Consider the following 27,139-nt stretch of genomic DNA (forward strand, 5'->3'; position numbering starts at 1 on the left):
CTCATGAATGAGAAAAACATGTACATAGCAAAGCAGTAACTATCCCACTAGATGTTGACACAAGCGAATGCAACAATACCCAAGTTTTGTGAATATTCATTAGAGAATGGCAAAGCACAAATGAAGGACTTGGAAATGGTGCTTACAGAAAAAACTTTATTTAGAGCAAGACAGAACTATCAATTAGCTTCCTGCTTTAAAGCAGGTTTTGAAGTAAATGAGCTTGTTAAAGAGTAAAACTGCAGATATCAAGATTGGAAGGTACTGTATTGAACATTAAATAAACAGAAGACTAGGAAACCTAAACCACATGGAAGTCAATCAGTGCCAAACACTAAGTAGCTAACAATGGGAAGCAAATGGAATATTGTCAAATTGAGAAGCTGGAAACATAAATTAGATCAAGTGAAAGAAAAACACATACTGGTGAAATAGTATCAGTAAACAGATTAGAAGAAAGATTATATGAAAAGAATGGTATGAACTACAGCTGTATTTGAAAAATTAGTATCTGCAAGCAAGTATTTTGGCACTAGTGAGAACCAGAGTAACTGCTGGTATTACAGTATATGGATCTCAGTGATGAAATATGTACAAATCTGATTTAAAAAATAGCAGAGATGAGCTAATTGAGAACATTAAGGGATTCAAAAATGCAAAATACTAAAACACTAAGACAATACAAAAATCTTGTTTCATTGTTGCTGAATAATAAAACTGAAAGACAGCAAAAGCATCAAATTTCAAGCTCATTCTCAGACTGTGCACAGCTTATAGTGGTCTTTTGCTTTACTTTCTATCATCCTGCACGATCCTTGCTAAAAGACAGTTGTTTCCCCCCTCCAACTTCCTTCAGGGACTCCAAAGGAGACTCTTTTCCTATGTCTTCATTACACCTCACCTATAGATGATCCAAATTACAAAAAAAATAAAAATACCCAACAGCTAACTTTTCTAAAAACATTGACAACTCCCATGTTTAACCCATGCATTAATATGTTTTTCTAACTAAATTTGGGTATCAATAGATATGACACCTCCATATGGGTGTTTAGCCATCAGTTTAAGTTCAACATTGACAGAATGACAGCATCCTAAACCCTTTTTGCTATTTGTACAAAATGTAATTTTCTCCCATCATGCCCTTAACTGGAGGGTTATTTTTCATTCAGACAGATATGAGGCAACTAGAGACATGCCTGAACATATTACCTGTGTAGCATTTGCAAGACTCATCCTCTTCACTCTGTGCACAGAACTGATGCTTCTGTCCAATTTATCCTTATCACTGACTACTGCTCCATGGTCAGCCTTGGAGTGTTCCATCCCAATTCACCAACTTCCTTTTAAAATACAACACTAAAGATCACTTTAGTAGGATGTTTAGGATGTTCCAAAGACAAACCATTTTTCTGTTTATTAAATTATCTTTGCCCCCTCTCCCTAGACAATAAAGTGCTCCTCTTCACCTTCGAGGCCTTTTTTTGTCTTCATGTTAAATCAAAATAATGACCTACATTTCATGTATCATGCTTAGAGATTTTTCAAAATGCCTGTTATGCATAGAAAAACCATAGTTTTACTCAAAATTCCTGCTGAAGTTTTTGTTGAGAACAATGATTTGACAAATAGTTTGCTATGATGCTTATTTTACAATTCTGACCAGTATTGTGCCATTATTTCTTTGCTGTCTTGTTCATGCGATACCTATATTTTTAGAACTGTCACAAGAGACTTCTCCTACCTAAACACTACTGTAATACAAATAAAACATAATGGAAAAATATTAAATATCATACACAGAGAAATGGTTCTAAATCAGTGACCACAACAAAGTTGAATTACATATATTTACACACATGCATACATACAATGATCGAGTTATACCAAAATGAAATCATTACATACAGCAACATTTGTCTTTTTCCTTGAGACACACCACTACTACTACATACAATGAAATTCACATAAAATGAGAAAGGCATTTGTAGGTGTGCTTTAATTACTGCTCTAGCTCTATCTTCAGCAGCACTATTGCAGCATTTTCCAGTACATGACACCTTGTAACAAAGCATCCCTCAACCATAGCTGGAACACCAGTTAGTGTCTATGTGCAGGGCAAGTGTCTCCAGGACAGGAACAGGAAAGCTAGAGATTGGGAAATGATGGATGAGAGGATGCCACCAAATATGTGCTTCACAAGAGTACAGAATCAAAACTCATTCTTCTCTCTCAAAAAATACACACATTTAATGTTGGTCTTTTAATTCTAAGAAAAAAGCAATTCCAAAAATACAAACTGAACATCAGAGTTAAGTCAACCACCATAATAAAATGAAATGACATTCACAATAGTTAAGTCTATGGACAGCTTTGACAAATATTTTCTCCCCACACCTCTCCCACTAAAGTCCCCAAGTACATTCCAATATTTATCATTAAATGAATCTTTATGAAAAATACTGCTGGTGTTCAGTTAGAATTAAAGGACTTGGATAAAGTGAAACAATAAAGACAAATACAGATGGTGTGAGTAAGGTTACAAAGGCTTTACATTTTGCATTATCTCAAGATATAAACATTCAAAAATTAACATGAAGTTGCTGTGTTATCAAAATATTGCAGCTATAGGCAAGGCAACATTAAATTAATAGCTGAGGGTGTGAGGAAAAAACCCACACATTTTAGTGAAGGTAAACAGAAGTGGGAGCTTGTAATTAGCATTTTTATAAAGCTAATATAACCCAGCCAGCCATAAGCCAAGCACAGGATAAAAAGCTTTCTCTGCTTCCTTTGGCTATAAGGTGACAAAAAAAAGATCACCTTTTCAAGATGTTCAAGATGAGCAGAAAAAGTCAAATAACCAAGTAATGGAATAAATAAGTACTAATTCAGGCAGTACACTTTAAACCACTCTGTCACTTGTTAATGTTACAGAATTTTATTTTGGTGGCAAACTGTAAGCATGTAAGAAAACTAACCTTATACAGTACAGTGAATAACCACCAAAGTAAAAATATTCTTCTGTTTACTCTTTGGCTAAAACCCCCTCAAAAGTAGCAGACAAAGAAAAAACATCTAATACTGGCAAGAGACTTTTTGACTTTTTTTTAACAAGTAAAATAATCTTATCAATTTAAAACTTGGTACATTTTATAAACACAAAAGAGGTAATGTTGTAATAAAATCAGTAATGTTACTTCAAATGGCAACATTTGTTGACCCTGTGCAATAATACACTTCGTTCATACTACACTTATCAAAATATGACTGTTTCTACAGATATGTAGAAATCCTGCACAACTCCTGTCAACATACTTTGTAACTGGGACATGAAATTTACAATCAGAGTGCCACAAGAACTTTCAAATTGTTATTTCCAGTAGAACTGATTTCAAAATCTTCAGATCCTGCATTATCTTTTAATGGTTAATTCAAACAGAAAATAAAGGAATGTAGAGCACACAAACATCAATGACTGCACCCATTGCCAGAACATGCTGCACTGGTTGGACACTTTTCCTTAGTACATAAAAAGCAACAGCACCCAATAAGCCTGAGAAGAAATGCTGCTGTGTAAATACTGGCAACTATTCCTGAAAAAAGAATTATGGGATGTATTCTCAGAAGCTGACCGATCCCATAATTGTATTGCATAGGTCACAATCACACATCTATATACACGCCCAGGTCTGTGTGTGCATATACACCTCTGTATATACGCACACACGCGCACACGCACACACACAGAGAATATATTAAGAAGACAATGAAGTCTGGTCACAGAGCAATTTACAGGCTCAATATATTTTTTCTTTTTTTTTTTTTTTTTTTTACACTTTGTTTGAAAGAAAACTTCAGTATTTTACAGTCTTCAGTAGGCATTATATACACTGCACTTATGAAATCTAGAAAGTATTGAAATAGAAATACATTTCTGCAAACATTTGGGTAAGAAAACAAACCAAGATTTTTCAAATATTTGTGCTATCTACATAATATTTTCTCTAAATCACAATAACTGTATCCATGGAATGTTCTCTAGAGAATGTCATCTTTTTTTAAACACCATGCACATTTTTAAGCAATTGTAACCCAAAATATCCCAACCTAAAACAATCTAACAATGTTCAGATAAAAAAATTTAAAGTCTCAGATCAGATTTTAAAAAGATAAGTCTTTATCACAAGAGTTGTAATGATAACAATTACATGTTAAGGCTAAACTGGTTTTGTTTTTTGTTTTTTTTTTGAGAAACACATTTAAAGACCATTTCTCTCGTGGCTCTGCATTATGAACTGTACTTACAGATGACAGTGCAGTGAACATAATGTTCAGTCCTACAGTCAGGATGCAGTTGCTCCTTCCCACTCCACAAGATACTGCACCTTTCCATCAAGTGTCACCCGACGAGCCAACACACGGTATTTTTCCCCACAAGCTATTCTACCTGCTGCACCAAAGTAACTAGTGATCGAGTTCTTTAGATGATTGAGCTGTAACTCCTGATCTGCTAAGCTGTTAAGTATCTCTGTATTGAGTTCATCATACTGGTAGTCTTCCTTGCTCTCATCATCTTTTACAATTTCTGAATTTTGAGTCTGGAGTGCTTTTCGTGGAAAGCGGCCTCTCCTCCTCAAATGTGGTATTGCAGCAGGCCAAGTTCTTCCTGTACGAGTCCTTTTTCTCGAGTCAGATAAACTATTGAAAATAAAAACCCACAGCATTAACTCCAAGGAAATTCAAAATGTATGCTGTATCATCAGTTATTTCCATGCCACTCATGTAATAATTTTTGTTGTTTTTCACTCATAAAATACTTATTGCCCACAGATAGGTAACTGTAAGTATGGCACTCAGGTAACAATTTCAGAACTCTAAATTAAACATGAGCTTTTTAAAAACTGACTATTTATATCACTAATGCATACAAAAATTACTCATGAAAGCACTTAATAGCATGAACCAGAAAGGGGAGACAAAACAGTAGAATCCATGTACCTCAATAAAAGAGATATTTATATTTGCTGAACTTGAGAGGGGGAAAAGTTCAAGTAACAATTTACTTGCAGGAAGATTGGCTGTAGTTAATAATTTATTTATAAAGACTGTGCCAAAACTTTTCCATGCTCTATTGACTGTAAAAAAATCACAGCATACTTAGTATTTTATAACATGAATACACAAACCTACAAAAACAAAAGCTGCTAAAATTAATTCAGAGTACACATCAGTTCTTCTGTGACCACTAGTAGAAAACTAAGCTCAGCAAACGTTTACACAGTTTAATTCTTTTCAGTAAATGTAACTTAGCCACTTATTTTACATCAAAAACAATGGTTAGTGAGCATCAAAAAATCTTCACCCTGTGAGTTGTAAGCAGAACTATTAAAGACTAATTTTCATTCATCCTATTTCTTTATATTTCTGCACGCAATTTATAGCTCTACTCTGAGAATATTTTATCAAAATTGATACACTACAAATCTTATCTTTATAGCAGATAGCGTAACAGGATAGTTACCTATAATGTCTGGAAATGCTAGATGAGGTAGTTTCTTTCATACTGGCAGCACCTGTGGATTCCACATCTGAGGTATTGGATGAATGTGCAGTTCCATCAGATTTCCTGTTTTGCAAGATAACAGGTTTGCCATGTAAAAAAATAATCTTATATCAAAAATTGAGCTGACCTTTCAGAAGCAAACATATAAATTACATAGTGTTATAATGCTTTATGGGAGGGGTATTTTTTTTAATTTACCCAACAGTGCATGGTAATTCCAAGGCTGGGTTCTCTATCACCGGAACTGGTTCATTATCCTACAGGGAAAAAAAAGGTACTTCAACTTAAATCTTGATTTTTTAATTGATTTTATTTGAGAGCAAGTGGGGGAATATAAATTCATGTTAACTTGTTATGTTTTTCTTCAACATTTATGATGCAGTTAGAAGGAAGGGAGGAAGGGGGAAGAAATATCCTTACCAGAGGAGATGACTCTGGAGTTTTGTGAATCATTTTTCTTGTATAGGGACCAGGTGGACGACCTACTGATTTTTTTTTCCCCTTTCTTTCTATACCATTACTTAATTCCCTAGAAAAAAATGGGTATTTTATTCTGTATTATTGATGATAATTTTCATTGAATACATCTTTTCCTTTGGCAATGAATATACAATTAGATATTGATTTCTAAAACATTGTATTAAATGAGATGATTCTGGCAAACCAAAATTTGCAGGTAAAAAGCTACGTGGTTTTGTTTTTGTAATAACATCAACAGAGTCAAGGTATTTCTAGGGACATTACTGATTCCCAAATGTTGAAGAGGAATGAACAAGTGTCAAATATAATTTATTCATATGATCACTCTTAGTGAAAAAGATGGCACATTTACCAATACAAGCTACTATTTCACAGAATACTGTCTATTTAGAATTCTAGTTAATTATTGCTTAAGAGATCCAGTAAGGCAAAAGGTTTTGTTTCCCAAATGACAGCAAAGTTGAGACATTTTCTATTTTCTTACTGTTAAACCTCATGTCGATTTTTTTATAAGAATCCTTATAGAAAGTTAACTACGTTTGTCCTAAAACCTTGTTCCTAAAAGTAATCCACCTTTACAATTATTTTTTTAAAAACCCCATTCTACAAAGAAAAGGCCTTTTTTGCAGGCACCAAAAAATACCCAAAGTAGCCCCAATTAACCACAACACTGCTAGGATGACTGGGTTATTTTACCTCACATCAGGGATTGGTTTAGAAGACTTTCTGCCTTTAATTTTGAACTCATGAGAAGTTCCTTCTGGTTCTTTATCAGCCTTTAAAGCAGCATTCGGTGGCACAGGAGGAACTCGAATTCTCAAGCCAAACAAATGCTTCTTTTTCTTTATTTCTTTTCCAGACATAAACCTAGATGATGTTCAATTAATTGTTAAAATTCTGATACCAGGGAAAGCAACTTTTAAAATAGCAGTGTACATGTAAAACAAAACTACGCAAAGAGAATATTCATTCAAACACTATTTTACTCCCCTCTTTAACCCTATCACAATCCTCCCTCTCAAAAACAGAATGTGAAGTGGAAAGAGGATGGAAGTTAAAACAATTTTTTCTCATAGTCTGGGTCCCAATCAAAAGAGTCACATGATGCTATAGTTTGAAATAGAAACAGTATTTAAAATTTAAAACGTTATCTACAGCCAGAGTGATCATTACATAGATTAAAAACTATAACCTAAGTCAGATTAAATAGGCAACCAACATTTAAAACCAAAAGTACCAATAACTTACATAGTCTTGTAATCGTTTAATGCCTCCAGGACATGCTCATATCTTTCAGATTTTGGTGTGTCTGCCAGCTGTAAAGTATTAAGAAGTCATTTAAGCTGTCAAATTCTTTAGTAATAGAAAGATCCCAGTTACTCTGAGTCATTGTAACTACAGATTTGAATGTGAAGTACTTAAAATGCTGTGGTTGCATATTAATCATAATCCTATATATTCTGTGATTTACATCCACAGAATTAATGCCAAGACCAAGACCAGACCATTGAATGAGTTTCACTTTTAAGAAGTACAAGAATAATACCTCGAACACATTTAGTGTAATGAGGGAACATAACACTAGATTGTCCTTCCGAGACTCCTAACAAAAAAACTTCTGTATGTACTCCCAAATTAACTGAGACTGCAAACAGAGGATAACTGTATTGACAAAAGAACTTAGTTATTTATGATAATTTTTAACCAAAATCCTGCCACAGGACCCAATTCCCATTTTTTTATATTACTCAATTTGATAAGGGAAAAAAAAAAAGGAAAACATACAGAAAAATTATTAGAATTTTAAAAAAACCCAAACCAGTAGGTCTATTTTCATGCCCCTTTTTTTTTTTTTTTTTTTTTGCTAAGGCCTAGTCTAACCTCCCTCCTTTCACCAAAGCCTGAAGTAACTAGTCCCTATCAAGCTTTCAAAACATGGAATCTTCTCTCTGAAAAAATTGCATGAAGAATTACAGAGAAAAGCAGAACAAGTATGGTGGCAACTATAAAATGGATACAACATTTATGTAACAGAATGTAAAATAAGATTGTTTACATTTATATTTATACATCTACTTTTCAATTCCAGCAAAATGACTATTATCTCCAGCTGCCATGCCAAAACTTGTAAATTTACCTTTAATTATAGAGCCGACAACAGTTTAAGTTTCACTTTTAATACGAATATTAAAGACCAGACTGTACAACACTGGCAGCTCAAAGAAACCCAACAAAGACCAGATAATTCCCAAAGAATACAATTCTCACCAAACAAGACACAGAGAAAAGGTAAAAGAATTCAATGTGCTAACAGCTAAATAATTGAGTAAATAGACTCAAGAACCCCAACCTTTAAACCAATTTTGAGCAAGATTGGCAGTCTACCTGACTGCTAAAGCTAAGGAAGGTATTCAAGTGGTTTTAGCTAAAGAAAGTAACAACCTGTTTTCCATGTTCACCATATGCTATCCAGAGGTCTGGCAACTCTGCAGCACTAAACTAGAGAAAACTGCCACGTATTTATTGCATTCTAAAGAATAACATGTTAAAAACTACTGGCTTAGGAGGTCTGATAACTCCATCATTTACCACTATCTTACCTACAGCTAAAACCCTTTTCCTCTTACTCAAGTATGAATAGGTAGAGAAGTAAACTAAAGTGTCATTTCTAACAGCGGCAATTTAAGGAGATTACAAAATCCCTAAAATCATTATATGGTACATGTCAATTATTTCTGTGATTAATTTCTGTTTCCCTCATTCCCCTAATTAACCAAAGTTAATCAGATTTTTCAAGATAATTTTTGCCAACTTCATGAGAGACATTTAAAATCTTTTCAGAATAAAATCTTGAAATTTCCTCAATACAGCTTGTATAAATTTATTCAAAATCTAGCCCTACAAAAACGTAGCATTCAGACTTCAAACTAGCAGTTTCCTTGAAGGTGTAGAAATATTAAAGAATTGAAAACAACACAAAGAGGTGAGTTAATTTATTTTGGATCTGCCCTTTCCTTCCTCCCCCTTAGTTGCATGTTTTTCACAGATTGAGCATGGATGGATTGAAAGCAGAAGGGAGAAGAGCACAGAGAGGACTGCAGCCTTTCAACTTCTTCAAAATGACGTGTGCTCCAAATTAATGACACCTTCACTCTCCTCATCCACTGCCCTGACCAGCCAGTCTGACATGAAATTATGTTAAAGAATATTACATTAAATGAACAAACAAATTACTTCTACATTTCCCTCAATACTAAGAAAAACAAAATTCAAAATTAAAAACAGCTTACATACTTATTAGGCTATACAGTAAGATAGCTAAAACATTCATTCTATTGAAAAGATGATGTGAGAATTACATTGCGTGCAGCCTTATTTTAATCAAGGCTCAAGACTTGATATGACAGACTTATGGATTTTATATGACTTAGGTAAAAGACGCCGTACATACCAAAGTAAACCAGATATGTATTCATGACACTAATTTTTAGTAATGCTTTAGTGTATGCTTGTCATTCTAACAAACTACTGAAACTGAGAGTTTAAAATATGTTTAGACTATTTCCCATTATTTATGAAAAATAATTACTCATTTAAACCACGAACATACACTTGGTTCTCAAATTGTGTGTGCTAGTAAAAATGGACTACAGATAAATGAATTTACTGTAGAGAAGTATAAAGGCAGGATTTTCTCATAATTAGAAAACTTCAACCCATTATATGCCATGTATTAAAAAAACCTTCAAAACCCTAAACAATTTTCATGCACAAAATAAAGCACTTACTCGACTAGCAGTATGCCAATCTGAACTGAAATCATAAATTTTTGCATCTAACCTCTTATGCAGAAACAAAGATCAACACTGGTCCTCTTAGTTAAATATAAAGAGAATCTGCTTGAGTAAATGGATTTCTTTTAATGCTAAGATAAATGCCCAGTAATCAAATAGCTGGGAAAATAACCAGTATAGTAATGAACTTAAACCAAAATATTTTGAATCCAACTGAAAAAGGATCAAAACAATTTTTAGACCTGGACACAAACTGACCACCCCCACTGTATGAATTAGGAAGGAAAGAAGAAATTTTTGAATACAGTATTTAACACATAATGTGTTACACCTTAGAGACTTTGACTGTCATCTTCATACACAATATACTCTGCATTCAATTCTACATTTAGATTTTCTGGTCCAGGCACATGAAAATATCAAAGTAGTAAAAAAAATTATGAAATTAAAGGAGAAGGTAGATATGCAACAGAATAAACAGTTAAGTAATGAAAAGTTGCTATGCAAGTAATTAGCTGCATAGATAACTTGAAGAAATTTTACAGTTTAGAAAAATATACACCACCTAAAAACCATTCTATTTCTGCAAGGAAATTAAAAATTTTTTCATTATTTGGGATTACCAGATTTAAGGTACTAAAGGATTTAACATCCAGAGTAAAACAGTTCATAGGTTGTTAACTTTCAGGACATGTGTATGCACTGTGATTTAAGAACAAGAAAGGGTATTCTACCTACTTACCTCACCAGGATGCAATCTATCCCAGTTTTCATTAATGTAGGCCATAAGTTCAAGCTCCGAATCAAAATATTTCTTTTTATGAATAACACTTAGGTTGTAAAGGCATAGATGTGCTATATCTACCCTAGAATATTTGAATAAAAAAAAAACAGAGAAAACAAGTATATTTCTTCCAATTGCTTTCCTTTGAAACAATTTAGTAGAAAAGATATTAGCATGATACAGTTGGAGGAACATGAAGCCCAACTTAAAAACACTCAATCCAGACACACCATGAAGCCTCCTGCAATTTCTCTTCAAATGATTCCTTCTGTTTTGAAACTCACTTTCATTTCTGCCTCCTCTCATTGTCATGGTATTTTTTCAAACTCCAAAACTGGTCTGGACCATGGGACATGTAAGCAAGTCTGAATTCATACTTGAATGTATCAGTCCTGAATTCATGCAAGTATTTTGGTGAATTAACATTTAGCAAGGTAATTTCCACCATGTGTTTGTTAGCAACATTGGATGTAATTTCTATTACAGATTAGTTCCATTAAGACTCCTCACGGAAACTATTACAAAACGTATCAAGATGTGTACTCTGGTACTCACTTTGTTTGGCTTACATAATACAGCAGGATCCTAAGTGTGCAAAAAATACTTAACTTTGATATCTCAATCTTCACATATACAACAAGTGAGTAGTTGTTTGTTACTTCACTGAATGATCCCAGGAATGAATCCCAAGAGCATGCAATCACAAAATTATCTCTACAGTTAAGGATAAACTCTGAAAGAAACTTATTTCTGGTCAGATACACAGCAAGAATGACTCGGGAAACAGCTCAAGCTAACAAGTAGACTTCCTTTTCAGCAAAGAGGACCAAAACACCAAAAAGGAAAACAAAGCATGTATTCAACTCACCCTTTTTTTTAAAAATTCGTACTTACCATCTCAAGGGTAAACGTTTGAGGTATTCTGGTCCAGAACTGCAAACTGAGCAAATGAACGTATAAAACCTAAAAATATATACATATGTATAGGTACATGTGCCTGGGTTGTGGGTGTCCATACACACACACGCACAGTGTTTTAACACTCTGATTATGAAAAAAAGGAAAACTAAGCAAGCTAGAAAAACTCAGGCATGTGGTATTTGTGAGTCCCTTTCTTCTCTTACTTTCACAACTTCTATAATCCGTGCTGATACCTACTGGGCCAGATACAAGGTACTTCTTCAATTTCATCCTGCTACCACTGTTTCATTCTGCCTGAGAAAGTCCCTCAGCCTGTGACTGTATCAATGAAGATGCTCTGTAATGTCCCCAGCACAATCTCTCAAATGCAAAAACCTGTGCACCAGCGTAAACATGCATTTTAAGGACCCATACATTCCTGCATCCAAACTCAGCTCCTTTATACAAACATTCCAGCAAAATTCCTATATAAAATCATAATAAATAATTAATTAAATACTCTTTGATTCTCTTCTCCAGTTTTCCTCTTTCATCTGCTGCAAGTGCTCAAAGTTCCTCTTAAAATAAAAGCACAGACCAGCACTTTCTCATTTCTTTTTGTCCTAACTCCTCACACATGAACAGAGGATGTAGAGTTCCCCTCAGTCTAAGTATGCCTCCAGCTCTCTCCAATGCCTTACACTGTTAGTGCGGGGAACTGTTGCACACCCAACACCAACAGCCCACTCCAAGCATGGTGTCCACTGTTTGTGTAAGAGATAAGTCACCTACACACTAGGAACTTGAGAGCCTTTATCCTAATAGGCCCACTAAAGGGGTCAGCTTTAAAGCATTCCATCTCCCAGCACCTATGGTATAAGGGATTTCCACACAAAGTGAAGTCAGTAACAGCTGGAACCCAACTCTCCATTGGTTACCTCTCCACCACCCACCACTGCATCCCCCGTTCAACTGAGATGAAGAACTGTATTTTCCTGGCACCTGAACACAGGCTGTCTTGTTTATAAACTACTCAAAACATAACTCATTTTTGAAAAATACTCCTGTGTTATGGATGCTGTAATAAAAGCTCGTATGTGAGACTTCCCTCCCATTTTAAATAAAGACAACCATAAAGTACAGCTTAGTTTTCTTACCTGTCACCAAAAAGCATTGGCTTTTGGAGGCACTGCACACAAGCCTCATGAAACCACTGTTTACATTTGCAGCACTGCAACATCTTTAGATACCAGCTTCAACAACAGAGAGAAAAACAAGATGTGTTTAAAAAGTTACTGAAAATTCTTTCTTCATTATGTTTAAATTAAATAGGAAGAGATCTTTTGACCCAAACTGATTTTCACAGTTTATAAAACAAACTCATCTCTAGGGATATTTCAGTAACATTTACTTCCATAATGAATTACTAGAAAAGACAGACTAAGAAAAAGATAGCCTAGTAAAATAATTAATTAAGTTATTAAATTAAGGAGAAAAAACCATTTAATTTACTCTGACAACCACACCTTATAATTCTCAATAATAAGAATTCAGGAACTCCATACAAACTCCTTCTGACATACCAGATTAGCTTCCTTGTAATTTTCTAAAGCACAACACAACTGCATTAAGTCACAAACATCTGTTCTGGGGATCCAACTACTTGAATCCTCAAAAGAAACCTCATAGTTTACACCTTTTCCTTTTTCAGCTTCTCCCTTGAGAAAAGGAACCATGCAAAACTGACAGTGATGTTTGTTGAAGTCTCAAAATTCTCAAAGTAGAGCTCTGTCCTGTGTCTATACACTCAAAAACTTGGCTTCTTTGTGGGACTCTTTACTTGCCTTGACCTCAAAACTTCAACACTACCTTATTCATTCACTCATTCATGCTGACACCAGAGTACTCATCTCTATCTGCTTAAGAAATCCTCTTCTTGCCTTTCTTGTAAAAAATAACCAGCAAAGGACTCTGTAACACCATTAGAGGAAAAAAAACCATCTTTCTCCTGCCAGCAACTGAAAATCAGGATATGATGCTATGGTAGAATCAGACAGCTGTCTAGTCCAACAAAATTTAGTAAACTAATCTCTAGGTACATGTATCTTCGTGACTTATGACAGAGCTGAGTTAACATCAGAAAAATAACACCTAGAACTGCAAGACTATTAACAAACAATTCCATCCAAACTCAACACATCAACAATAGCAACACAAAAAAAATTTCTTGCTCATTATAGAACGTACTGTGATGATCTGTGATGGTCACATGACAAAATTAAAACAAACCAAAATATTTCATGGGAGAAGAAAAGAAATTAATTAAGAAATTAATAATTTCCCGCTGTGAGACATTTAATGTATATAGAATTCAAAATCCCACTTTGCATCCAGTTTCTAACACATACACACAACAGAAACTAACAAGTTCACAAGAAAGTCTACAAGAAAAGAGTCAAAGTTTGCAAATGCATTAGAGAAAAGTTCTTACATATTATCCATTTACTTACTCTCCAGGTCCTCCACAATAGCAGTAACACTGCTGGACATTGGTTTTATGACCTGCATCCCACTCAAGGTCTGTTGCATTATACGGTAACGTTTGTTTCATGACTTGCAGTGCTTTGGCATTTGGTCCTTTCTTAAGCGCACCACCTCTCTGGGCCAAAACAATTACATCAGTTTACAAAAAACCGTACTATACTTCTGAAACTTCCAAAGCTTTTAATTTGATTGTAGACAAGTTTTCATAACTTTCAAGTCAAATACTTTCACGTGCATTTATGTTTTCACACTAGCATGTTTGTTTAAAAGTGAAACACTGTCGATTTCTAAAAACAGCATTACTTCTCAACATACGAAACTTGCATTCAGATCAAAGATTAAAAGAAAACTCTGAAAAAAATGCCGTATCTTTTTATTGTTTCAGTTTCAAAAACAAAGATGCAATATGAGATGTATTAACGTTTCTTTTCTAGAAACACACCTTTGTTGTTGTTGCAAAGACACACTGTCGACAGAGCCATTTATCATCTGAATCAATCACACTGGAATCAATATTTGGTGTGTGACACAGCTGATGGTAACCTGTATGAAAAATGATCAGCCAAACTGTTATTAAAATGACAAAAGAAGCTTACACAGAATTAACTATATATAACTTCAATGCAACTATAAGGCATTATCCATCATTAAGTGCCAAAAACCTGAACAAAAAGATTGGTAACACATTCAAAATGGTCTTTTAAATTTTCTTAGTAGAAAAAAATAATCTTGACTTACAGAACAGGTGTTAGTCACTTTAACATGGATTATCATCTTTCACTGAGCTGTTAATAGCCACTAAGGGCTACAAAATTTAAGATCAGTTGAGCAGTCAGTCATAGCCGGGCAAATATCCTCCTTTGTGAAACAAATCAAAACATCTTTTAAAATGCAGTAAACAGAAAAAAAATCTAGTTACCTTGCCCACATTTATCACATATAACCATTTCATTTGGTGCTTCTGAATACTCTTCCTGACATATTGTACAGACCATTTCCCCACTCTCAGTGGCTCCTAGACAAAGACGAGATTGTGATTTGTTTCAGATTACATCTGCAGTTGGAACAGTTACCACATGTATAGCCTTCTTCATAATTTCACTTACAGATGCATGCATTGTAGAAACACATTGTTACAGAGCCAAACTTCTTAGTAAGAACATATTCAGACACTTTGTACAGACTGTGTTACAAATATTTATATCACTTATCGTAAGCTATCAAATATTTATAGGCTTTATATTGCCTACTGACTATGCAGTCCATGGTTCCTCAACATCAACAATAAAAAAATCAGTAACTGAATAAAGAATGTAAATTTAGGCTAAAAATACCTATCTGGACAACTAATATATCTTTTGTATTTATATTATTTTGTGTTTCTCTCCACATAAATATGTACACACTTTGCATATCTTTTTGACAGATCTGCCAAAGCAGCCTTAAACCCTTAACATCCAACATTACTACTGTTACTACTACTTACACATATCTGCAAGCATACAGAAACACACAGTTAAGATAGAGGTAAGATGTAACAGCTGATTAAAATACAAGCTTCTTAATTACAGAATATTCTGAGTTGGAAGGGACCCATAAGGGTCATGAACTTGAAATTTTCTCATACTCATTCATTAAGTTTTGATAGCTAGAAAAAATGAATCAGATCATAAACTAGCACTATACAGAAGGAGAACAGCTTTTTTTTTTTTTTTTTTTTTTTTTTTTTTCCCAAGCTTCAAGAAATAAAGCAGTTGATTTTTTGCTGTTACAAATACAAAGCTTCTCCTTCAGGTAGACAGTGTTCAGCTTAAACATCAAGAAGCAACAAGAACCAGAGCAGATTTCCACTGGTTTTATAGAATGAGGAAATTGTAATGGATTTTCAGAAGGAATTATCATCCATGCTTCATTAGCATTAGGTTATAAAAAATATTTACAATCAAAATGTCTGAAAACCAAAAAGGTATTATACAATAGGTGCCTCACTTGATAACTACACATTTCTTTATACCACACAAATACTCTAAAACCTGTAATGGTTTCTTATCTGCAACAGTTATGGTGTTACTTTTAAATTTTTAGAAGTCAAAACTCTGTTCAAACATAAGATTTACCAGGTTTTAGTTTCTTTCCACATCATGTTGTTTCAACTGAAAACAGCACAAAGAACATAAACTTGGTGTAAATGGAGTTTTCTGTTAAGGCAGAGAACATAATCTACCCCCATCTAAACAAACTCAAATGTGATTATTTTTAGAAGTCTTCTCCACCCCACACATGTGAAAACAAACAAACATAAAAAACCCCAACCCAAAACAAAACAGTAACTTCAACGACAGAGTTGTTTGAAAATATTTTTTTCTTACTTGCCTAATTTTTGATCCTGGATCACATTAAATTATACCACTCTTTAGAATAAAAGAATATAATGTAATCATGTTTTTAACAGATACAGTAATCTAAACAATGACTACTTCCTGGAAGCTCTTGCCTGTTTGTATGTCCTTCCAGAGAACCCAGGATTTGGAACTGTCTTCAAATATAATGAAGCAGTTCTGTTTCAGTTTGTTTATCTGAAAGACAGAAATATAGAGGAAGCCATGAGTAAAAGTACTAAACAGAAGAATGTATTTCATACTACATAAGCGAGACAATAATACTGCAATTTTCAACAATAAGTGATACTTTACAACTCCAGTGAAGTTAAAAAATGTCTTTACCTTTTTGATAGTTCCAAGATAAAACAAGCCATCTGACCATCTAGCTAGGACATCCTGACCTTCCTCAAATTTACAAAGTGGCTTTTTGGCTTTCTGTCCATCACGTAATGACAGCTTGGTCAGAGATGCTGAGCTCTTATGGCTGCGACGTAAAGGAGACCGCTTATGGACCAGTGAATTACCCACCGCTGTAGAGTCTCTAAAGGAAGGGAAGCAAGAGAAGAGGTAACCAGAATTAGGTTAAAAGAAATGTGTGTTGGAAATACCAGTATGACTGACTCTAGAACCTCAGGTAATGGAAGACCTGCTCGCCTTTTCTGACTTTACACATCTTTAGTAGCAGTTCCTCTGTTACTATACAAGTGTACAAAATCTGAAAAGGACAAGTTTATAGAAAGAGAAGCATTCTATGAAATCAACTAATGTAAACGAGAATGGGGACACACTAACTTCCTAGCTCAGAGACTCTTCACATAATCACCAGAAGCATTGAAAAACACATCAAAAACATTCAATACAGGATTACTTATGCAAAACTCAAATCACTGCCAGTTTTCTAAAATTCCAAGGAAGCTAAAAAGGTCCTAAGCCAATTCTAACTGCATTACCTTGGTAGGGATAATACAGGTTAAGCATTATGCTGGCTGAAGGTAAATACTAACTGAGGTATGCCCAACACAGAATCATGCTTTGCCACTAAGCATAGCTATAGAGCTTTACAGCACAGGATGACTTTCTACATGTTAAATTTCTTATATAAAATAAATTTTCCTCTCTGTTAGAATAAGAGTGGAAAATAATAAGGAAGGAAAAACAACAGATCTTGCAACATTTCTTCATACATGAAACCCAAAATCGTGAGTTATTTGTATCAATAAGCATTTTTCCTCACATATTCCACAATATATAGTCTATTTATATGTAAGTGTGAACATGCTTTTATGTCAGACTACCTGTGAAACACTATGCTTCAATTAAAAGAGCAAAATATAGAAAATCATAAAACAAGACCAGACAGTGCACAAGGAAGAATCTTCATAAGTAATACCCAGAATTTGAGACTATGTAATAAAGCTACTATTTGTATATCCAAATGTATTTTTTCTAGAAACTACATGTATGTGTAACTAGGATGCAAACAGTTAGGGATCAGGGAATTAAATAGGATTGAAGAGCAGTTTCACCTCACTCAAGATATCTTAGGTATATTATCAGCACCAGAAACATTTGAATTAATCTCAAAGCACCAACAAAAGCAGTAAACTAATCAGTGTCCCATAGAGTTTGAGAACGGCTATACAGATATTCAAGAAGTTGCTCTACAGCTTCAAAGAGAAAGCAATCTTCTCTCTAAAGAATTTACTATTCCCATTTAATATGACAGTAAAACTGGAAAGGTAATGGCTTAAAGTATCATATTAAACAGTTTAAACCAGGAAGGTTAGGCACAAGAAAATCAGCTGCTTTAAGATATTTATAATCAGTGTGACATTAAACAATGATATGGCAGTAAGAGTAGCTATAATGGGCCTCTGGCATCCTCATGCACAACTGGGTCACCAATTTAAGTCCTGCTTGATCCCAAATACAAAAATATTCAGATGGGTAACTAGGGAAGACCAGAGGAACAAACAAAAACCTTTGGCTTGTTTCACAGCTGGCACCTTGTCACTTCATCTGACATCCTTCATCACTGCATCAGAAAATTAAACTGTCATTTCCCATCTTCTCTCTTCATGGTACAGTAACAGTGTTCAGACCCACCACCCAGCCAGATTTCCCAGATAAAAAATCTTACCAATTCTGCTGCTTCTTACACAAAAGCTGATTCAAGTTACTGCTGCTTTTCCTCAGCTCTTCTCTAACCTCTGATAAATGGAACAGGATACATGCAGCATTCAAAATAGGTTTACCATCATAGAGTAAAAGCACGGCAGCCCAGCACACTAAGTTTCTGCTTTCTTAGTACTAACACCTGGTTTACAACTGTTTTGACAGAACTACTCTCAGAGAGGTTCAAAAATTTTCTTTCCAAAGTTTTTCTAGGGTTTAAGACCCTAGGAAAAGCTAGTTTCACCTGGCTAGGCTAGCCTAGAAATTGGTAGCTATTTGTGCTACAAGGGAGGAACATTTGCTCTTCTTTTCCAGTACTTGAAAAAATGTGTGAAAGATCTCATACTGAATACACAAAAAGACACAAATTCGTTTATCATAAACAGTACAGACTGCCATTTAAAAAACAACTACGAGCTTTATACTCAAAATAGTCTTCAAAAGCATTCTTTTAAGTACAAAAGTTTGTCTAACAACTCCATTGAAATCATAACAAAAAAAAAGTGTGCACAATTTTCTGGCACAAAACACTTAAATGGATCTATACATTTACTTATACAACAGCATAAATTCACAATAGCAGCTTCAGACCCTGAGGAAGCTTGATACACAGTAAAGATGTGAGCCAATAAACCAGACACTTCTCCATTGTCCATACTGCTCTCTTTGTGAGTGATGGCAGTGCAGAAGTGACGACTAAACAGCTCACGAAAGCAGCTCCTGCTGAGGCAGTTTATGGTTTATCTCAGAGACTGAAAATAGGGCTAGTTACCACAATAGGCTGACAGTAGCTTAACAGTTGCTTTCCACATGGATAGGAAGTTTCTCTCCAGGGAAACATTCCCTCAATGTTTTTGACTGAGATTAAATAGGAAGAGCTACTGTTTTAACAAGTTGACTTTAATGAGCAGGACGTAAGTTACTTACAGTAGGTGTCTCTGAAGTATCCTCTGGAACTACCGCACAAGAAATGTGGCGCAGACCAGCGTAAAAGCTACATGCACAAAATGTTACTAACTTGCCCATCTGTCTTGTCACAGCTCTATCTGTTGTAGTGGAATGCCAAAAAGTCACACCTACCATTAAAATAAAACTCTTGCTAGAAATTAAAAGGCAAACTGAATTTCAAAATTGGCAAGCAAGAAGTTTAAGGTTCCATATTGCCTAGAAACTTGCTTTCCAGTCTTCCCTAAAGTTACATAGCACCTTCCTACTGTACTATTTATAGTTACCAACAAAATTAGTAACCTTGAAATAACAATTTCCCCATCTTAAACATTTCTCTCTAAGAACTTATAATTGCACAATATCCAACAGATGCACTGTCTTTCAAAAAATACTTTCCAATATAAAGATCTAACTTACCTCATTTAACTTGCACAATCAAGCTACGCTGTATGTCATACAGCATGTATGGCTTTACATCTATTATTCAATACTAAGTTTGTCATACTGTATTCTTACTCTGGCACTTAAAATGCAAAAACAAAGAAAAGTACTTATATACCCATACAATCTTTCAGAAGTTAGTGGTAGCAGTCAGTAAAATGTGCCTGCACACTGATATAGTTTGAAAATAGAAATGAACTTCCACCTTTTCTTGAAAGTTGATGTCGTGAAGTACCGAAAATGCTCACCAATTTTTCACCTTGAAGTCTTCTCAAGCAAGACAGACAGAAGAATACCTTACAGTCATCTACTTAATGAATTAGTTTATAATATGTTGCAGAAGCAGAAGATTGTAATTGTCAACAGAAATGGCAAACTGCCTCCCAAAGTAAACTACCTAAATGAGTCAGATTTATGAACCATAAGCAGTTACTATGCCTAGCATTTTATTTATTAAAATTAAATTTGTTTGTTTTGACTTGCTTGTAACTCTAACCTCTTTACTAGCAGTTAGTAAATTTTGGTGTCCATTTAGTGCCTCTACTCCTCTACAGCAATCCTACTGAAGGAAGAAGTGGGAAAAGCTGGGGGAAAAGATGCAAAGAGGCTGGAGGATCAAAAAGACTGAGCATTCTTGTTTCCAAGTGTCAAATTTTTCTTAAGATCATTCATACTACTGTACTCCTTCAGTCGCAACAACTGCTATGAAAAAACTTCTGTTAAGAAAAGCTCCCTTGGACAGGTTTGGCTTTTTTTCTTCCCCAGCCATCTCAGTTCACTGATCTGCTTCACAGAATGGTTTGTAAGCACAACTGAATAAACGCAAACAAGCAGCTTAGGACAAAAACTCCCTCAGCTGGCACTGCCAGACTGCATGACTGAACTGTAGTCAGGTTCACTGACAATCCATTCACTTTCAGGAAACTTTTTGAGAAGCACCACCTGACTCATAAATGCTGCAATGGTAACAGGCGATAGCTACCCTATGAGCACAGATAGTATCTTTAATGTTTCCAGAAACTAAGTTTTAACAACAAAGTGCCCAAAGAATACGAAGAGAAAATTTTAATACACTGAGAAAACCCAATGTGGGACAAAGAGCTCATTTATTCCTGGTAAATAGAAATCACAGTGAAGGGATGATGACTTTAAAGATTTATCAAAAGGGAATTCAGACTAGAAATCACACACAGAGCATTCTACTAAGACAACTCACAGAGGTTTAGGATCTATCTCAAAACTGGAAATGCGGTATCGCACAGGAAAGGAAAATATAGTGATAGGACTTATGATAACTAGAGATAATCACTTCAAGTTCCAGAAGTATGATGGTACTGCTAATTAATAACAATTTTCTTTGGTCTGAAGTTGCAAACTAGCCTTTTATTATCCTTTATTAGAGAAAACTGAACTACCAGCAGCCTGTTCTTCTCTCCTTAAAACAGGACAGTTAACACTCACATGGAATGAGGGGAGTGGAGGTCTAGCAAGGGCTCAGAACACACAAAACTGACGGCAGTTTCACACATGGCTTACCCAATACAGCAGCTTGCTTCCTTCCCAGCAGCTCTGGAATGACCGACCAGCTGCCTTCTCCATTAGCTTTCTACTCAGTTTTCTTTCCCTTACTATGGATTCACTGACTGATACTTAAAACAAATCAAAGTACAAAGAGATCTGGTGACTAAACAAGCCAGGTAACCAAGTGCTCACAGCTAGAAGACAGCAGAAGAGGGAAATTAATCTTGTCTGAGAGTAATAATGTTAGCTTGTTTACCCAGCTCCACATAACCAAGCTAAAGCCATGTTTCCAACATTGCCTGTGACTTGGATCTAGTACCTACATTAACAGCTGGAGACATGCTGGATCCTACCCACATTTCTTCTTTTCAGCTTCTCCACTATTTATGAGATCTCATACCAACCATTATCTGTTCACTGTGGCAAACATACTCTCCTCCCCCAAATAAAAAGATTCTGCTGGGTCAGAAATTAGCAGGTCAAAATTAGCAGGATGACAAGTCAAACTTAAGTTAACTTCCTTCACCCCAACCCAGATCCAAACTTCAGAACAGGTCGATTGAACAAAAAACAAAAAAGAAAAAAATCAATTACATGTAAACAGGCCATTATAGTAGTACATTGCCATTAACTTCTATTAAGCAAAGGATAAAGTACAAATCCAGATTTATAGTCTATCCTCTACACTACTTCATAGGCTGAAATGAATATTGCTTTTCCAATGTGCTGTGCCATACAACATCTACAAAACACACTTGGAGCTCCTTATCTTTACACTATTTTGCATGCTAGTACAATCAAAAGCCAACTGTACCAAAGAAGGGCAAAGGGACCATAATCTAGGCATCCCTCAGTCTAGAAAAGTAGAGAGTAATTATTGGGGGATAAGAAATACATTATTAAAATTACTTTCAGTTTTAAGCATTTAGGAAAATACAATAATTCAGGGTAGAAAGGTTCTCAGGAACTCTCTACTCCTGCTCAGCATAGCATTAACCATGAGGTCAAACCAGGTGGCCACAAAAGCACCCTGGGCCCCTGTTCCACTGCAGAGCTGCCACCCCGGGGAGTGGGGATGTTCCCTCCCCCACCAGAATCTCTCTTATTCCAATGTAGGCACAGTTACCTCTTGTCCTCCTGCCATGCACTGCTGTGAAGAGACTAATTGCACCACACTAACTTTCTCATAGGAGCTGGAAGGCTGCAGTTATGTCTCCTGAAGCTCAATGAACCCAGCTCCCTAAGGCCCCTCTCATAGGGCACCTGCTCCAGTCCCTGACTGTCTTTGTGGTCCTACACCAAACTCACCTAGCTGGCTGTCTCTTGCAGTGGGAGCACGAAAACACAGCATTCTATCTAGATGCTGTCTAACAAGTTTTGTGTAGAAGGAAATTATCACTGCCCCTCAGTCTTCTACTTCTGTTAATATAGCCCAGGATACCACTTGCCTTAGCTCCCAGGACACAGTGCTGGCTAGCATTCTGCTTTCTGTCAGATCCCCAGCCAATCTTAGCCTGGGGTTCCTTCTTCAGATGCAGGACTTTGCTTTCTTATCTGTTGAATTTCATGAAGTTCATGTTCAATCTCTTCCTTCAGCCTTGCTGAAACTGAGGTTAGACGAGGTTCTCCCCATGTTAAAAACCCTGCCATTTTTAACACAGAAGGTGGTCAGGTTGTTAAGGCCATGGTTTATATCTTTGGTGACTGTTACTAGTCATCGCCTTTCCATGCATCCAGAGACATCCTCCAGGAAGACTTCATGACTTCCCTAATGACCAAAGTGAAGCTAACCAGCCTGTGGTTAGTTGAACTCTTAGCCCTTTCCAAAGATGGGTGTAACATTTACTATTCTCTAATCATTACAGATTAGCTCTGTTCTCCACAACTTGGAATAGTAAGGAAGAGCCCTACAAGAACATCACACAGTTTCCTTGGTGCTCTTGAAAGCAGTCTGGTCTGATGGGCCTACATGAGTCATGTTCACATTTGTTCAAATGTGCAGCAAGCCAATTCATAGGCCACTCGAGCAAAGTTTAACAAATACACCCTGGATAGAAGTTAAAATAGCATTTAAAGCAGAACAACTTTGTCCTACCAATGATTTCAGGGTAACTATTCTGTATAAGCCGCTCCTTGTCAATATGATATGAAAATTGTAACTTGCTTATTCTCAGCTTTACCCAGTCAACCCTAATACTACCCATGACAACCAAATGTGATTTCACATAATACATTACTACCCCAATAGGGTGGTTGGCTTTGGCAAGGGTTTTAATTCTTTCAAAGGGCCTTACCTTTTGGCTATGATTTTTTTTCTCTGAATTCTTCTGTCTGGTCAGACTTTTTAAGGAACACTCCAGTTATCCCAGAATATCTTTTCATTAGTGAGTTTTTTAAGTAGATCCATGCTTTCAGAAGTATATACATCACATTACCTGACAAAAGTAATAAATTTTGCTTCTAAGAAATAAAAAATTGGTAATAAAAACTACGTGAGGCCTCACAGCCTATTCATCTGACTAGCAGTTACATCTATGGGTCTGTTGCATATCAGAAAGAAGTTTAGCCAGAAGACTGAGGGGAAGCGACTATTTCCTTCTCCACAAAACTTGTTAGCATCTAGATAGAATACTGTGGTTTTGTTCTCTGACCCTGTGAAATATGACTGTCCTTAATATGATTGATCCATACTGTTAAAAAGAGGTAGTCACCAGGATAAATGTACTCCCATGTTCATAATACTATAATCATTTGTAATTTTGTTTTTACTTGCTCACATTCTCCCTCAAGAAATTTTAAATAAGTGGTTTAATTCCATTTGATATAAATAGTGAAAGCATTACAGTTTAAAACATCATTACAGAATAACATATTTCTCTACATATTTAGTATGCAGGGAAATAGGACAGGGCAGACATGTATCGCAAGAGCCATTTGTTTGGGATCGATCACGTGTTTGTACAAGAAGAGGCAGAAGGTACAGGGAGAAAACAACGGTACCAGGTCACGGGACACCTTTTCAATCAGAATTTCCCTTAATTGTATCCTAAGCACGTCTGTGAATACAGCAACTGCCTCTTGGGTTTCTGCAGTACCCAACTCCAGTACATGCAGCAACACACCTGCGGGAGTATGAGCACACATCCCAGCAATTAAAGAGATAACAGACAACATGCTGACTTGCTCTAGAAGAAGTGGGGAAGAAAAATGATTTCAGAGCTGACCAAAACCCCAAAATGGTAAGTTTTCTTCTTTAAGGTTAGTCTACGAGAACAGCAACCTTCATAAGCATTCCACAGAATTAAAAAAACAAATAGATCTGAAACATAAGTAAAGTAGTATTATCCTTGAAGATAGATAGTGAATGAAGTATGTCCAGACCCATCAGGAATGCTCTCATCATTAGTTCTCCTTCTCTCAAAGAAAGTTAAGCTTCTTGATTTCACTCCTCCATGGAGATTACATCTCCAGCAATACCTGTGGTTTTATAATTCTTCTCCTGTTGTGTTTTGCTCAAAGACACACTTCCCCTCCATTTCCAGCAAGGAAGGCCTGTAAAGAAGGTGAAACCAAGTCTGCAGCAAGGCCAGCGGCCAGTTGCACAAAATATGTGGTCAATTCACGAACTAAGAGAAGATTCATATTGGCTTCTAGTCACATCTCCAAGCTTCCTCCTCCACAACTCTTTGTGAGGAGCACAAAATATGCCTTAGTGCCTCTACATTACTTCACATCCATCTCCAGGGAATACAGAAGTCCACTGTCTACTAGGAATTAACTGGAACTCATTTGTTACAGCTACTCTTCCCATAAATTTTACCTGATCTTCTGGTACAGGGAGGGACAAACATAACTTCATACTAACTACCAATACATGTCTCTTTCACCTATTAAAAAATACATATACTCACTGCTGACTAGCCATATTAAGTCATATGAGAAGCATCTACATCTGATTTAAACTTCTTTCCAGAACAGAAAAGGCAATTTGTTGAGAAGCCACACACCTGTACTTGACAAAATAAGGGTTAACTGCAGAAAACATTATACTCTCAGTACAGATTTACATTTCACAGATTGTACCTCCTTGCAAAGACCCTTCTCATTTTCACTATATTATGCATCTCCTTTCATACTCTCAATCTTTGTTTTCCCTTATTCTCCTTTAAATGAAAAGCTATGAACTCACTAACCTGTATTCTAATAATACAGAAACTAAACTTTCCCCCCCTCTCTTTTAATCTCATTTTTTTTCAAATTAAATGTAATTTGAGCTCTCAAAAAAAGGGACAAACGTTACCAGGTTAACTTTTACCAACCTGACTAGAGATCAAAAGAAAAAAAAACAACAGTGAAACTGTTTTGTTACCATCCCACACTTTTGGTTTGAGTGTATATCACTGATCACATTCCCTTACTCTAAATCAGGAGAAAACCATGTCATTATCCATTACTACGTTTGACCTTTAAAGTTATGATAAGCTGGGTCTATCACAAATTCTAGAAACCACCATAAGGCTACACTGCTTTCCTGGCAGAACCTTTCACTTAATTATGCAGGCCCTCGACTTCTAATAGCACCCTGATACTTCATGGATGAATGACAACCCCTCGTATTTCAACACTAATATCAGTGTCCAGAACATCCAGCACAGAACCATATTGTTCTCTTTCACTAAAAGAGGTATCAGCCCATTCTTTCCACAGAATTCAATACCAAAAAAATCAAAATGCATTACTGCACATGCTTTCAGCCAGCAACAGTTACCACACTTTAGCAGACTAAAGCCCTACCGTGCACATTCAAATCGTCATGGCTGACAGAAATTAAAGAGGTGAGGCGTTGCAAAAAAAACCAAAAAAACCAAAAAACCAAAAAAAAACAAAAACCCACAACAACAAAAAAACCCCACCCCAAACAAACAAACAAAAAAAAAGAAACAAAAACCACAAACCCCCTCAAACAAAGTTACCAACGAGCACCACTACCTCTTTGTGCTGCTGCTCTCTTCGCACTCGAGCGAACGCAGCCTACTCGGACAATATCCTTAAAGGAGAAGATGAAAATCCAGCTGGCGCGAGGCTGATGGCTCCTCACCGCTGCAACCCCCGGCCTCGCCGCCGACCGGCCAGCTGCCTCCCTCCCTTTGTTTTGGTCACCGAGAAGCACCACTGACCCCTCACATTCGCTTGCCAGCGGCCGCTCGGAGGGAGCTCCCTCCCCCTCCCCCCAAGGCCTCGGGGCCCCCCGCGCCACAGCGGGGCCCCTCGCCGCGCTCCCCGCCGTGGCGCCGGGATGCGGCACCGGCGGCCCGGGCTGCGGGGATCGCCTCCCACCGCGCGGGCCCGGCCGCCCCTCCCTCCCCCCCACCCCTCACCTCATTCGGTCTCTCCAGTGGTGCCAACTGCCTCATACAGGGAAATCGGCGAGCTCGGGAGCCTCCCCCGGCGGCGCGGCGCGGTGCGGCCGGGCGCTCGGTGCGCAGCGGGCCCCCCGGGCGCGGACCCGCTGCGGAAGGCGGCGGGGGACGGTCAGACCCGCCTCACGGGCAGCCCGGCCCCAGCGCAGCCCCTCGCCATTTTTGTTTCCCGCGGAGGAGGCGCT

At 36.5% G+C, this 27,139-nt stretch overlaps 1 protein-coding gene across 2 annotated transcripts; it reads right to left on the bottom strand.

Annotated features, from left to right (window-relative positions):
- Positions 1 to 142: 142 nt before the first annotated feature.
- MTF2 (metal response element binding transcription factor 2) lies at positions 143 to 27,139 on the bottom strand. 2 transcript variants are annotated; one of them, XM_032117356.1, is made up of 15 exons: positions 26,913 to 27,139; positions 16,792 to 16,990; positions 16,563 to 16,644; positions 14,988 to 15,083; positions 14,511 to 14,611; positions 14,035 to 14,183; positions 12,682 to 12,777; positions 11,519 to 11,587; positions 10,583 to 10,706; positions 7,295 to 7,362; positions 6,743 to 6,913; positions 5,987 to 6,095; positions 5,765 to 5,823; positions 5,525 to 5,629; positions 143 to 4,701 (listed from the first exon to the last, which is right to left on the bottom strand). In XM_032117356.1, exons 1-15 carry the CDS (start codon positions 26,915 to 26,917, stop codon positions 4,347 to 4,349), a joined length of 1,788 nt encoding a protein of 595 aa, XP_031973247.1. In that variant the 5' UTR covers positions 26,918 to 27,139; the 3' UTR covers positions 143 to 4,346. The 2 variants fall into 2 exon arrangements, with proteins under 2 accessions (XP_031973247.1, XP_031973248.1); XM_032117357.1 differs by lacking the exon at positions 26,913 to 27,139 and adding an exon at positions 26,524 to 26,581.

Source organism: Corvus moneduloides, chromosome 9 (genome assembly GCF_009650955.1).
Source record: "Corvus moneduloides isolate bCorMon1 chromosome 9, bCorMon1.pri, whole genome shotgun sequence".
Classification (NCBI taxonomy): Eukaryota; Metazoa; Chordata; class Aves; order Passeriformes; family Corvidae; genus Corvus; species Corvus moneduloides.

Excerpts from the sequence above, each read along its gene's own strand:
- MTF2 (XM_032117356.1), bottom strand. Across the intron at positions 6,914-7,294 it reads TTAAACGATTACAAGACTAT|GTTTATGTCTGGAAAAGAAA; the intron begins GTAAGTTATTGG and ends AACATCATCTAG. Across the intron at positions 4,702-5,524 it reads AGCATTTCCAGACATTATAG|TTTATCTGACTCGAGAAAAA; the intron begins GTAACTATCCTG and ends TATTTTCAATAG.